Source organism: Delphinapterus leucas, chromosome 16 (assembly GCF_059928025.1).
Source record: "Delphinapterus leucas isolate spDelLeu-1000000601 "Yukka" chromosome 16, BTC_Dleu_Yukka2, whole genome shotgun sequence".
In the NCBI taxonomy this organism is placed as follows: domain Eukaryota; kingdom Metazoa; phylum Chordata; class Mammalia; order Artiodactyla; family Monodontidae; genus Delphinapterus; species Delphinapterus leucas.
This window is the reverse complement of record NC_143144.1, coordinates 79700861-79715336: the sequence shown is the minus strand read 5'-3', so window position 1 is coordinate 79715336 and position 14476 is coordinate 79700861. Positions and strand designations below refer to the sequence as shown.

Here is a 14476-nt window from a genome sequence, read left to right as displayed (position 1 = left end):
GGCTCTGGGCGTGCCCCTGCCCCCCCACAGTGCCCCCAGAACTGGGTGTTGGCAAGCTCGTCCTCTGCCAATTTGCAGGTGAATAACTGCACCTCGCGTTTTCTTTATTAACATGGTGTTCACCGGCCAGGGGTATTTCTTCATACATTATCCTTGTCCTTGTCCAGGTTGGGGAAGAGGCCGGGACTTGGGTGGTCTTCCGCTGCCCGGCGGGCCCACCAGCAGATAGCCCCAGGGGCCTGGGCCTGGCTGGCTGGGGCGTGCGGGCCTTCGGTTCCAGGAACGTGACCCTGAGTGACGTGTGTGTCTGTCTCCCCCACAGAACTGTCAGACCTTCAGCAGCCTCAGCTGCCTGAGTGCAGGGACGGAGGACCGCGGCCCTCACAGCCCCTTCGCCCTCCACGTCAGCAGCACCAGGTCCTGGACCGCCTTGCTCTCGGCCTCCGGCACGGGGGGCAGGACCCCCGCCGGGACCCCGATCCCCGAGCCTCTGCCCCCGTCCCTGGACGACCACCCCGCCTGCCAGGAGGAGCCGTGCTGCGAGGAGGCGGGTGGCTGCGCCCTCGGCGAGGGCTGTGGTGGGCGTGGGGAGCCGGGCACGGCCTGGCGGGACCGCGGGGCTGTCCGCAACAGCCCCTGCTCCCTGGACGGCGAGCTGGACATTGAGCAGATAGAGAACAACTGAGAGGCCCCGGCTGGCGGCGGGGCGGGCAGGGCAGGGGGTGCGCTAGAATCCATAGGCCTCCCGCCACCTCTCCCCCGACCCCTCTCCCGCCGGGCGCCGGGCAGGGCCCCCAGGGGAGCCCCACGCCTGGGCCTGATCAGCGCTTCCTGAACGGTCTCGGGGCCCAGGAGCGAGCCCACCACCTCCCCAGACGCCGTCCCGCCCTCGGGGTCCTGGCCCAGCACCAGCCGCCAGGCCGGGCCTGCGGTGCAGGGTCTCAGCCTTTCACCAGCACCGCACCCACGCTCCGTGGAGCTACCACGGCCGGGAGAGAAGCTTCTTGGTTTCGGTCTCCTTCCCCCTCTTTCCCGTGGGATGTCGGCACAAGCGTCCCACCGTCCCCGCTGGGCAGTCCCGTGGCGCTGCGGCAGGGCTGGCCCGCTCTACGTGCTGACCCCCGGCCCGGGCTTCTGCCCGGGCTCGGGTCCCTCTGCTGGGGTCACGGCCCTTCTCGGCCTCCTGCTCAGGTTCAGTGGGGGGGGGGGGGGAGTCGGCCCACAGCGGCCTCCCTCCCTCAGTCGTGTTCCGTGCCTTCTCTCCCAGGTCTCCCACTTGGGGCCTGGGCGGGGTCGGGAGAGGCTTCCTTCCGTGGTGACACCAGAACCGTTTAGCCTTAATGCCAAGTGCGGGGCACAGCAGCCCTGGGCTGCCGGGCGGCCTCCACATCTGGACTCTCAGGGTCCAGGGAACAACTCGGGGCGCTCGTTAGAGGCCGTCTAGTTGAGGAGACATTTGGTGGCTCTGTTGGCCGCAAAGGCAGAGCCACGAGCCCCTCCTGCGGCGTGGACGGCCTGGCCCCGGGCTCCCTGCTGCTCTGGGGGCTGCTCTGGCAGGGTCGGCAGTTAGCAGCCATTCTCCGTGACCAGCCTGTCATGGAGTGTCAGGCGAGTGGAGCGATGTCACCATAGAAGGGCGACCTCTTGAAAACGTCCTCAGGAAGCAGGACTTCTGTGCAGGCGCACAGCCCCAGGCCCTGCGCTCGTTTCGGGACGGAGGGCGTCTGCTGGCCGCTCTGGGGCCCCGCAGCCTTCACGCGCAGGCTCGTTGTCGGTGGGCCAGGTGGGCCAGGGAGCAGAGGGTGGCGAGTGCCTCTCCCCGCCGCAGGCATAGAGCGAGATGCGCGCGTACCCTCCCTGGCTCCGGCCCCCCCCCGTCCCCCGCCCCCCGGGGTTGCCGAGGAGCCCCACCCCGCAACGTCTCCCTCCCAGACAGCTCCTCTCCAGCCCCGCTTGCACACATGCCACCTGGGCTCTGCTGCCTTGGAATCTGGCTTTTAGCAGCTTGGCGCCTTCCTCAGACGATAGCAGTTGGGTCGGCTTGTGAGCGAGTGGGTCTTTTTCCCGTGAGGCTAAACACATCTGTGCGTTCTCTGGAGCTCGCTGCCGCGACAGAGGCTCTCGCGGAGTCACTTTGCCCCTGCTCATCTGTTCACGGCGGATGCCTCACCGCTGCAGGTCGAGTACAAGTGGCTCTCGCTTTCTTTCCACTGAGGAGACAGACAATATTTGGGAAACTTTACTTAAACCTTTACTTTTTTACATCAAAAGCGAGGGGGCTCAAGTTCTCACTTATACTTGGCTTTTCTTAAAAGTCAGCCATAAGATGCTTGCAGAAAACCCCAACTCCGTGGTCCCCCAAGATTGTGCCAAAAGCCTCAGGTTGTAGAGCGTTAACGGGTGTGTGGGCGCTGGGCAGGTCCCTCCAAAGGCACGTTCCCCTGGGGAGTCGGACGAGGCAGCCGGCGGCTCTGGGTGGGGAAGGACGTCTCACCTGATCCCTGCTTGGTGGCTCGTCGTCTTAGAGCTGATCCAGAGGAGGCTGGGGCAGCTGTTCGGTGGCGTCCAGCGACCAACGTATGAATTCAGAGAGTACATGCTGGCGCCTCTCGGCCTCAGAAAGCCTGGGGTGGGAGGTGTTGACACCTGGCCCGCACCAAGAGTGGCCATAGAGGGCGCATGCAGGACAGCAGTCCTTCCTGGGGAAGGACAAGCAGGATCCCGCCTCCCTCACCCACGGAGAGGGGCGAGACTCAGCCAGGATGGGCCTCTCCTCGGGGCCGGGAGGGAGGGCACATGGCGGTGGGTGGGTGTCACGGGCCTGTGGCACAGGTGACGCCCTTGGACCCTGCCGGTCACCTCCCCCCTTCCCAGGCCTGGTGGCAGGGAAGGACAAGCAGTGGCCCCATCGTCCCCACCTCCCCGCAGGCTGGTCCTGTCAACCCAAAAGGCAGAAGGGATCCCAGCCCAAGGCAGGGTTTGGCCCTTTCCAGCCACCTCAGGCCTCTCTTGGCTGTTCTGCCCCAACCGAAGCTCCTCGCCAAAGCCCACGACAGCAGCAGGGAGGGGAGAGGATGGCCAGTGACCCCTCTCAGAGAAAGAGACGGCCTTCCGGTGGCTTCATGTCGGTCTTAATTGAAGGCAGCAGACCTCATCTAGAAGGTGTTGCCACGCTGCCAGGGGCCATCTGTGCTCTGCTCCTCTGGCACCGGGAATTTGGTCTTGGAGGGAGGCTGCCTCTGACCCCAGCGGGCTGCCCCTGGGGGGCAGCAGGCGGCCTGGTGGGCTCCCCGCAAGCCTCACTTCTGCTGGGGCCCTGCCTCTTGCAGCCCATGAACTCCTGCCTCTGAGGAAGTTCAGAGCCGGGAGGGAGGGCCGTGCCAGGCCGTCCGCCGGCCCCGGGGGCCCTGAAGGACTAGAATGGGGTCGTGGGCGGCGGGGGGGCTTCCTGTCCCGGGGCATCCCTGCTCACTCCAGAGGGAGCGCCTGCTAGAGCCGCTGGACTAACGGGCTACTGCCTGTGAGGGCCGGGCCGGGCCAGGGGCCGGGGCCACAGCCTCGCCGTTTACATTACCGCAAACCCTCTTGCCTTACGGTGGAGGCCGGGGTCCAGCCCAGGGCCCACAGGCAGACACGACATCCAGGCCACAGGAGAGCTTGTTCTGATCATGCATATGAATTTTCATTCTCAGAAAGCCTTACTTTTCAGCAAAATTTTTGTAGCAGGAAAGTCTTGTGAATTTGTACGCGGAAAGAAAATTTAAATAAAGGAGAAGTCCACCTTAGAAAAAAAACAAACCCAACATCCAAATGGGTCTCCAGGCAGGGTTGGCGTGTTCGTTTCCGCGCTCCGGCTGGCACTGCCGGGGGCCTCAGCGCAAGCCCTGGGTGCCCCACGGCGGGCTCAAGTCACGTGTGCTCTGGCCTCGGGGCCGGTCACCCGAACGATGACCGCTTCAGGCTCCGCAGCCTGGGGCGCGAGCGGTAACCCCCCCACCCCGGCGCTGGGGCGGCAGCCCGGCCAGGGCGGTGCCTCCGCGTAGGCAGTTGTGCCGCGTCTTGCCACGGCCACACAGTTGGCCAGACCCCTCCCATTGGTGCCAGAAGAAACCATTCCTCTTGAAAGAGAAAAGAAGAGAAAAAGATGAAAAAAAAAAAAAAATCCCAGACCGCAGTGGAGATCTTGTAGCCTAGGTAGGATAGTCTGACCTTCTAGCATAGTCTCTTTGGCAAAGAAATTGTGTTTCAGTGCGGGGGTGGGCGATGCCCCGGGGCGCGGGGACGGTGAGTCGGCGGTTTCTGGGGCCGTGTGCGCTTTCCCAGCTGTACCTCGTGGGCACTGGGGAGCCTCAGGAAGTGTGGCGGCCAGGACGGGCAGTGTTGGGCCAGGCCCCTGCCCGGGGCGAAGCGCTGGGTGCAGAGGCGCTGGGTCTGTCCCCCACCTCCACCCACCGCAGCCTGTCCTCCGCACGGGCCGCGACTGTCTTGCACTAGAGCCGCTCTAGTCTCTCAGGAATTTGCTTGTTACTTTTACTGTGTAAATAAAGCTTCCTGGTTCAATACCCAGCTGCTGGGAGCCGGCTGTGTGCTTTCTGTTGGGTGTGGCAGATCGGAGGGTCCCCCCTCTGCCTATGGGACCCTTCGCTCTGGACAGGCACGGGCAGAGCCTGGGCCCTTCTATCCCCTCCGAGCCTCAGGGTCAGGTCTGTAAGACGGGGAGAGTGGACATCTCAGAGCTGTCGAGAGGCTCAGGTGCAGGAGGCTGTGAGCGACCACGATGGGGGTGCTGGCCACTGCCACGGCTGTGATCCCGGGGGCCCCCAGCACCGGGACAGTTAGTACCTGTGTGTTCCGGATGGAGATGCCTGACATGCAAGGCCACGCAGCAGTTGCTCCAGGATGCACTGCTGCAGGGCGCCTGGCCTGGAGCCCTGTGGGCCTGCGGGGCCCCTGCCCACCAGGGTCACCAGGGAGGGGGCGCAGGCTGGGACCCCACGCTCCTCGGAGGGCAGCACGGCTCAGATCTGTGCTGCTCGGGCCGAGGGGTCGCTGCCACTCACAGCTCAGCTCAGAGTGGGCTCCAGGGCGCACGGTCCCTGTGCCTGGCCCTCAAGTCAGGGACCCCTCGCTAACCAAGCTCAGGAGACCAGGATGTTTGCAGCCTCGGCGACAGGCTTAGGGAGGCTTCTGTCATTTCTATAACCCAAGGTTGGCCCACGTCATCTGACCGCAGAGGTTCTGCCTGGAGATCTATTAGGTCCTGAGGGGATGCCCCCCTGGGAACGAGAGACAGGAGCACCCCGTCCAGACTGTTCTTGTTTTCTCTTTAGCAGCCGTTCCTTTTTCAAACGAAATGGTCCATGAACGTCTAGTTTACGAAGCAGGTGAAGCAAGGCTGCTGTGGCAGAGGCTGGGGGTGTGAGGTGCAGCCTTGCAGCCCCAAAGCCCAGGGGCCCCGGCACCCAGCCTCGCGTCCCCCATGACTGGCAGGGGAGGCTTCCACAGAGTGGCCCCGGATGGACCTACAGCCCTAATAGCTCCTTACCTGCCCCACTCAGGTGACAACCCTGGCTGTGCTCGGGTCTGGATCTGGGGCTGGCGCCGGCCCTTCTGTCAGGGCATGGCCCGGGTGGAGCATTATCTCCCTGGCTCAGCTCACCCAGTGGTGCCTCCCCTGTGGCAGGGGGAGGACACCGTCTTGGGCACAGGCTCTGGGGCTCACTGGGCAACAGCTCAAATGCCCTGCCGTTGGGTCCAGCTGCAGGTCTCTGGGCCTGGCCCCGCTGTGGACCACCTGCAGCTGACACGGGCCACCAGGAAATACGCTGACTCCAGGCAGCCTCCTCATATGCAGACAGGGCTTGTAACACTCTCGGGGCTTAAATGAGAGAATCAACACCAAAACCCCCCAGTACCACACTAGACAGACAGTCCAATCCAGACTGTGTTAAAACATTCATCTCCATGTGGAAAGAGGGGTGAAAGGAAATGCATCCAGATATTAACAGTGGTCAGGCTCTGAGTGACCCGTGTGGCTCCTTTGTAAATTTTCTGTTCATGTTCCTATAGTAACACATTGCTTTTAAAATCTTATTTTAAAAAAATCAGAACTTAAGAAAAAATGAGATGATACAAAGTGTTCAGTTTGTTTCTCATCTAAAGCGGGACAGTTCTGAGCGGGAAGGCGGGACCTAGTGGATACTCAGGCTGGGTGGAGGTGGCACCGTGAGCGCCCAGCAGGCACCCACGCGTGTCCCTCCCAGCGTCCCCACCCCTGTGCCCCTTCCTCCTGCCGCTGCCCGCCCGCTCCCCTGAGAGGTGCAGGTGTGGCCCAGCGTGTAGGCCAGGGCTTTGCAGGGACCTCGTTCACCTGATCTGAGGAGGAGAGAGGCGCCACAGCTGTCTGGGCCCCATGGTGGGCACACACCTGCCGGCGAGGACTTGGACCCCTCAGCCTGGCTCCCAGCTCCCTGCAGGGCAGCGAGAGGATGGTGTGGATGCCCTCCTGGTGCCACGCCCCTCTCCTCTCCCGTGCGAATTTGGCTGGAGCCGCCATTGCCCTGCCCCAGGGTCAGCCTGGGACTTTCTTGGGACCCGGATCCAGCCAGGCCTGGATTTGGAAGCCTCGTAGATGATAAACTCCTGCTGGATTAACCCAGTTTGAATCGGGTTTTCACGCAGGGCTGGTACCATGTGGACGCTTGAGTTGGGAGATCTGGGGGTAGGTGAGGCCCTTGTGCCCCCGTCCTGCCCTCTCCTTTGCCCCACCCGTCCCTCCCCCTTCCAGCAGCTCTGCTGGGTGGCCCCAGAGCCTGGAGTGTCTGCTGGCCCTGTGGCAGATCTGGGGCGCATCTCCTGACCACACACAGGTCCTCAGGCCACTGCCAGCTCTGAACTCCAGCCCCACCTGTGGCCTGTGGCTCCGTCTATCTCTGGCCTGAGAACTGTCCTGCTTGGGGGTGGGGAAGGAGGGTGGGCATCAGGCCAGGGCCCGACAGCTGGAAGGACCCAGGGGTGAGGCAGGTCATCCTCACTTCTAGGCAGCCCCCGGCGCCGCAGCAGGAGAGGGGTCAGCATCCCCAGTGGGGCGACGGGGCACCCTGGCCTGGCTGGGCCTGGTCCCCGGCAGGGCTCAGGGAAGGATGAGATAGCTGAGGCTCGGGGGTACATGGCGCCCCCAGAGTAGGGCTGGACCTCAATCCCGAGGCACGTTTCATCTCCACTGGGAGGATGCCAAGGTGGAGCGAGGATGCTCCTCGCCTGGAAAGACAGCCACCGGGGCCACCGCAGGTCATCCCCTGTGGAGGGATCGTGGAAGGGACTAGAAAGGGCATGGAATGCAGGGTCAGACCTTGATTTGAGCCTCGGCTCTATCCTTGCCAGCTGTCAGCCCGTAGGCAAGTCAGTTTCTCTGCACCTCAGTTTCCTTATCTGTAAAATGGGGAGATGACAGTGTCCACTTCACAGAACCCACAGCTCGGGGGGGGGGGCAGCGTGTTCTCCACCCAAAGCAGGGGTCTGCGCCTGCTGCCCCTCTGAGTCCCTCTCCGTCCTCACTCCCGGGCAGCAGCTCGCAAGGGGAGGCTCCACTTGTCCATGGAGAGCGGGACCCCCCCCCCAGCCTCCTTCCTCCAGAACCATACTGCTCTGCCTGCAAGCCCCTGCTGAGGACAGCAGGCAAGGGCAGCCCACGAAAAAGGAAAGAAAGAAAAGAGGGAACAAACCCAACAGAAGGCTGCAGGCCCGTCCCCGCACAGTCGCCTTCCGAGCCCCGGTGCCTGCTGCCCACACTGCGCTGGTCACCTAACGAGCTGGAATTAGGGGACTCCGTCCAGGAGCAGGCCATCTGCATATTTGCCAGCTAACAGGCCAAACGCCCCTCCTCCCCTGCAAGCCAATGACCCGAGCCTGGCCGGTGGCCTCTCATCTTGATGAAGAGACTCAGCCACCACCATTTCTTCCTAATCCTGATTTAATGGTGGCCGGCCTGGCGGGCAAGGCCTGGGGAACCGCACAGACCCCCGCCGGCCCTGGGCTCCCGTGCTGGGGACTCAGGTTCAGGGCGAAGCGTTCTATCACCACCTGCCTTCGTTTAATGGAAATCCTGTTACGGAAGACTCACGACTTCTTTCATGAGGGGTCTCCCAAGATTTGTCAGTGGGTTCTGGATGGATGTGGGGAGAAACAGAGCATTCAAGTTATCTGTTCTGCTGATTGATGCTGAAACTTGGACCGTGAGTGAATCTGGGAAGCCCGCGGCTCACTGCCCGCCACCTCGGGCTGCTGCGTGAGGGAAGGCCCACGCTTGCCCTGTGCACCTGGTCCCCGTGGGGCCTCAGTTTCCCCCTCTGTTAAACAAAGGGTTTGAGGCAGGCGAGGTGTCTCAGGGCCCTGGCCCCCTGACATGCAGGGGCTCAAGTCCAGGGCAGGATCAGGGACGGTGCCTCCTCCCTGCCGCCCGCCCCGCGCAGTCAGAGCCGGAGTCGCCGCGGGTCAGGGCAGACAGTTGATTTAACCGTTAGTTTCCTGGGTGTGACACATTCAAGTCTATCGACTTAAGGCTCCAGAAGGTATCCTCCACCTGCCACCTGGATTCCAGAGCTCACAATTCTCGCTCTGAAGGACGGCAGTCTTTAAAGTGCCCCTGGGAGCCGCTCCATTTGGGTTCCAGAGGTGACTTGGGATAGGAAAGGCGGGCTGCATTGTTTGGGGGGTTCGTGGGGAGTGCTGAGCGGTCCCTCTGACACCAGGTGAGGGCAGGGGCCGCTGGGCAGTCCCGGGGAGGCTGGCTCGGCTCTGGCCGCAAGGACTCTGCTTGGGAGTCCCCGCTTTCTCCAGGCGCCTCCCCAAAACTCAAGTGCTGTTTGAAAAGAGGCAGTGGGCAAACGCCCGAGTCCAATTCGGTAGCGCATTGAAGGGACTGGCCGACTGGAGAGAGAATGGGTTTGGGGATTCGACAGATGTGCCCCACCTCTTGACTTCTACTAGGGAAGCACAGGCCGGGGATGGGCCAGCAGGTGGGGATCAAACTTCACCTAGGAGGCTGGGAGATGTGACCGGAGAGGAGGAGGGAAGGGGGGTCGGCAGAGGGAGACAGACAGAGGAGGGGCTGGTGGCTCAGGGGCAGGGCAGCCCGGAACTGCCTGGCTGGCACCCTCTCGTTTGCCCGTCCAGGCCAGGGGGCAGTGCCTCGGATGGTGTGGGCACAGGGGAGGGCGGCAGGAGGCTAGGGGCCCTCCCAGAAGGCCTGTCACTTGTCCGCGTGCTGCAGCAGCAGGTCCACAGCCTCCGCCAGGTTGTCCACGTACCCATCAGCCTTTACTTCCGGGTGGTGCTCGTCACTGGGCCTGCAGAGAGCAGGACCGTAGGTTAGTGGATCAGTAACCCCAAGGTGACCCCTGCGAAGCCACTGCCTCCCAGCATCTGGCACGGGCCTGGCCTTGCCCTCGGGAGACCTGCAGGCCCTTCTGTGCCCCATCGGGCAGGCTGGTCTTGGCCAACAGCTGTCCCTGTCCTCCCCACGCCCCAGGCCTGGCCGCCGCAACTCAAGAGCACACACACGTCCCTCCTGTCGGTCCACCTAGACTCCTCCCTGTGTCCCTCCCGTTGGAAGCTTGCTCAGAGCCCCGTGGTGGTGACCCCTGGCCCCTGCTCCGTCCGTGCTGCCAGCAGAAGGGTCACACCTCTGAGAGCGGGGCCCTGAGTTCGGTCCTTCTCTGAGTTTCCTGCCCAAACCCCAGGGGGCTCATGTACCATCTGCTCAGCGCCCGCAGAGGCTGCTCCCACCCAGCAGAGGAAGGCTCCTGGCAAACCTGCTCTCTGGCTGAGACCTGGGGGGCTAGAAGCTCCCAAAGGCTTCATCCAGGCCCTGCTGTATTCCCTGAGGTCCTGCTCGATGCTGAGGACAAGGGGAACGAGACCACACGGCGCGCGTGGGGGCCTGTGGGGTCCGTGCAGCACCAAGGGGACCCCGTGTGGGTGCTCCATGGTGGGGGCTGCAGGCTGGGCTCCAGGCCACGTCCCCCAGAGTCTTGACAATTGCGGGAGGAAATGGGACCTCATCTCGGGGGCTGGGGGCAGCCTGGAGGGCTGTGAACCGGAGCGTGGGGTCCTGGCGACAGGAAGGGCCGTCCCACTGCTCGCGGGCTGGAGCTCGGCGGGGGTAGGGGCCACTCCGACTACCCCAAGGTCTGACCCAAGCGCCCTGGGAAAGCACACGGCGCCCTCCCGGCACCGGGCCCTCACCTCGGAAGCCCCCACCCTGGCCTGGAAGGAAGTGGTTGAAGTCGGCTCTGACACCATCATTAAAGTCAAGTTGCCCCTTTGAAGGGTTTGGCATCTATGAAGCACGTGACCCTAAAATGCTGTCCTGGGCAACGGCACCTTTCCTTTTAAAGAGCTTTCAGCCCAGGAGCCTAGAGGCCCCCTCCCCAGGGGCTGCTGAGGCCTGGGACCTGGGCAGGGGTGCAGGGGGAGGGAAGTGCGGACACTCCTTATGACTGAGGAGGGCCCACCTTTGACTCTGCGCGGTCCCCCTTCCTGCTGTAGTCCTCAGGTATGGCCCTCCCACGTCTCCCATCATTTTCTCCTTCCATCCTCGGGGAAGAGGCAGGTGCCCCCCTCTGACAGGTGAGGAAATGGGGGCTCAGCGAGGTTCAGAGACTTGCTCGAGGCCATGCCGCAGGGGGAGCAGAGCCGGGCATCTGACCCGGTTCCTCTGATTCCCAGCAGTACTCTGGGTGCCAGAGCCTCCGAGGGCATGCGCTGCCACTGGGCACTCCCACCCCCTCCAGGAAGGTCACAGTGGGCAGCGCCCACTCCACGTAGAGGCCACCTACAGATGCCAGGGCCGGCAGGCATCGCTCCTCTGGTCTTCTCGAGCGGGGCCACCCTGCGGCTCAGGGATCGATCGACACACTCACAGACAGGTGCCGCGGAGGGCACACGACTCCCCCAGAGGTGAGGCCCCAAACGTGAGCCCTGGGGACAAGACAAGGGGGCGAGTGCACAGGGACCCTCACCACCACCCACAGGATCAGCAGCTCTCTCGTGGCAGTGGAGGTATTTTAAGGGATCATTACTTCGTTCTTGCCAGATCCAGACAGTCTATAGTGAACGTGGGGATTAAGATCCACGTTGTTCTGCATCGGTGCTGAAACACTCACTTGTTGACAGCGGGAGGCTGTGTGTGGCACACACTCTGGAAAACCATGTGGGGACCTACTTGTGACACACAATTCCACCCCTAGGTATGCAACACAGCAAAAGCGCATCGACATGTTCACCAAAGACACGTACTAGAACGTTCCGAGCAGCTTCGGTCGCAATAGCAAAAAGGCAGACACTGCACAAATATCCATCAGCGGGAGAACAGAGGGACAGAGGGTGGTACGTGCACACGTCAGAGCAGCACGGGACAGCACCACCTGCCACACGCTGTAGCGTCTCCCCACCCCCCCCACAGACGTCACGACGGGCGGGAGAACCAGGCGCGAAGAACCCAAACCAGACCACCTGTTTGTATCAGGTTCGGGAACGGGTACGACCAGCCTCCCGTGCAGAGGCCAGAAGATGGTTCCTTCCTGGGGGAACGGGGTGGGGGTGCTGGCAGTGTTCTAGATCTTGACCTGGGTGGTGATTACAGGGGTGGCACATGGCGGAAAATGCATCACATTTTTCATTTTCAGTGCACTTTATATGCACATAAACATGCATATGTAACATACACTTGAGGTATATGTTACACCTCGAAAATTTAATTAAAAAGGTCGCATATAATCTCACATATATAAGGTGTCTATCTCCCGTCACTGCGGCTATTCTCTATGGCCTATGGGTCACATTCCTCCGGCAGCCTGTTTCCGTACAACCCTTGAGCTAAGAATGGTTTTCGTATTTTTAAAACTTTGTAAAAAGAAGAAAACGTGCGACAGAGACCACAGGCGGCCTGCGAGCCTCAACCAGCTGCCTCTTGGGCCTCTGCAGCAAAGGCTTGGGGAGCCCTGGTCCCGGCTGTCCACCCTCCGTGGACCCCTTCCTTTCGGTCCTCCCCGCGGCGGGCGCTCACGGCCTCCCGGCCACCCAGGTGCTCTGTGGACAGCCCTTCCTGCGGGAGGGTCTTCCTCCTTGGGAACCCAGGCCTTCCTGGTGTGCAGACAACTCCTCCCCTGTACAGACTGAGGGGTGCCCCCTCCCTCAGGTCTTTCCGAAGCAGGTGGGGGAGGGGATAATTCTCTGGGCGGCTCCACCTGAGAGGGGCCGGCCTGGCCCAGGGCACAGCAAGCTGGGCTGGCAGGTGGGCAGGAGGCGCCCTCTGAGAAATGGAGACGGAGCACCTGAATGGGCAAACCATCTCTCTGCCTCAGTTTGCTCATCTGTGCCCTGAGCGTAACAGGCTCCACCCCTCACCCACCTGGTGACCTTGGGTGAGCATGCACACCTCCATGCCGCGGCGTCCCTGTCTCTAGATGAAGGTAACCCCGGGAGAAGCGCGGGAGACACGCGAGGCTGGAGGGGCCCCGCAGGCCTCGTGCGGGCGTTCAGCACGGTGATCACAACCAGTGAGGACGCAGTCAACGCAGTCAGCCGTCGGGAGGGCACTGTGTGCCGGGCAGGGAGACTGGCCAGGACCCGGCCTTGGGCCCTGCCCTGGGCACACAGGCTGCTGGGGGGACAGACAGAGGGACACGCGGATCCACATCAGCATCCGAGGCGCAGGGAGGACAGTGAGTTTGGTGGGTGGGGGGTGGGGTGGACGAGTGTAACCACAGGCATTGCCAGCAGGAGGGGCAGGGAGGCCGGGACCCTAGGGGACGTCCCAGTGGCGGTACCAGCGCCCTGGCCCCCTGGCCTGTGGTCTTGCCTCGTGCTGGCCTGTGTGCGTGAGGTTGCAGCCCTGCATGGCCCGGGATGCGCCCTTATGGGTCTCCCTCAGCTGCCCCTGGGGCTGGAGGGCAGCCCCGAGGCCCGGCTCCCCGACGGGGCAGTGCCCCAGCCACCACTCAGGAGGGGGTTGTCAGGGGAGGGGGACATCTTCAGGCTGCACTTTCCCAGGCGCTGACACCCCTTGTCCCCGCTCTGTGCCCCCTCCCACCAGTTCCCATCAGATTCCTGACTTTTCTCTCCTGGACAGTGAGGCCAGTGGCTGCTCAAAGAACCGGAACTTCTCCCAGCAAACGCCCCCCCCCCCAACCCCGATTCGTCATCCGCGTCATCCCCCGGGGCGGCTGGCCCAGGACTGTCCTCCTCCGACCTTCACTGGCCCTTGGGCCAGGTTTACTGTCCAGTCAAACGAACTCCACCCCAAGAGGGAAGAAAAAATCCACCCATAAAATATGCTTCATAGGGCTTCCCTGGTGGCACAAGTGGTTGGGAGTGCGCCTGCCGATGCAGGGGACACGGGTTCGTGCCCCGGTCCAGGAGGATCCCACATGCCGTGGAGCGGCTGGGCCCGTGAGCCATGGCCGCTGAGCCTGCGCGTCCGGAGCCTGTGCTCTGCAACGGGAGAGGCCACAACAGTGAGAGGCCCGCGTACAGCAAGAAAAAAGAAAAAGAAAAAGAAGATGCCTCATAATGAGATTCAAGGCGGCCCCAGCGTACGGTACCAAGCCGAATGGGTACGTGGCTAATTACGTTTAATTACATATCATTTAAATTCAAGAATCCATTAAAAGAAAGGATTGCATTAGCAGCCGGCCGCTGTTTGCCAACAGAGGAAATCGTGGACTTCCATGTCTTAATTACGTGATGCTGCTGTGGGCTGTGGCTCTCAGGGAGCCGGGGTACATGGAGGGGACTCATCCTGGGCCCGCCCCCCTCGAAGCCCCCGAGACAGCTATGCATGGCCTAACTGGGCAGGAGAGGCCTCCACTGCACGCTGGCCAGTGACCTGCAACCCACGGGGCCTCAAAGATGTCACACTATAAAAGCTGAACCAAGAAACCCAGCAAAGACATGCCCTTTGGCAGTGGGAACAGAAACAGAGGGTAATGGACAAAGGGGCCAAGAGACGCCCCTGGCTTTGAGCAGGCCCTGCCAGGACAGGGCTGCACGCGTGGGGAAGGAAGGGGAGAGGCGGGCACAGCTGGGCCAGGAGGGCTGAGACGGGAGCGGGGAAGAGACAGGCAGACAGAGGACACAGAGAGACACACACACTCAGGAAGAGAGACGGAGGGAGGGAGGGAAGAGAGAGGGTCAGACAGGCAGACAGAGGGGGAGAAAACAGAGCAGCAGAGGAAAGAAGGTGGGAGAGCAGGGGGCAGAGAGACACACGGAGGGAGAGGAGCAGAGAGAGGGATGGAGGGAAGGAAGCGAGATAGAGAAACAGAAAGTGGGCACATAAAGGTGGGGAGCAGAGAGCGGGCTGTGCCCTGATTGCCCCTCCGCCCCACTGGGACTTAGGAGAAGCCCCCTCTCCCTGCACCCACAGGCTCAGCTGAGGCTCGGCCAGGGCCCCCATGGGGGTCATGGCTGCGCC

The 14476-nt window shown here is 62.6% G+C and overlaps 2 protein-coding genes across 4 annotated transcripts in view; one reads left to right on the top strand and one right to left on the bottom strand.

The window, feature by feature from the left end:
• Positions 1-4566, top strand: part of FAM53B (family with sequence similarity 53 member B) — a 77994-nt gene extending 73428 nt beyond the window's left edge. For both annotated transcript variants that reach the window (XM_022568491.2, XM_089898319.1), the window contains one exon: positions 323-4566. In XM_022568491.2, the coding sequence (XP_022424199.1) occupies positions 323-685 (363 nt within the window). In that variant the 3' untranslated portion in view covers positions 686-4566. The remainder of the gene's footprint in view (positions 1-322) is intronic.
• LHPP (phospholysine phosphohistidine inorganic pyrophosphate phosphatase) overlaps positions 4150-14476 on the bottom strand; it is a 139949-nt gene continuing 129622 nt past the window's right edge. For both annotated transcript variants that reach the window (XM_089898320.1, XM_022568494.3), the window contains one exon: positions 4150-9347. In XM_089898320.1, the coding sequence (XP_089754446.1) occupies positions 9251-9347 (97 nt within the window). In that variant the 3' untranslated portion in view covers positions 4150-9250. The remainder of the gene's footprint in view (positions 9348-14476) is intronic.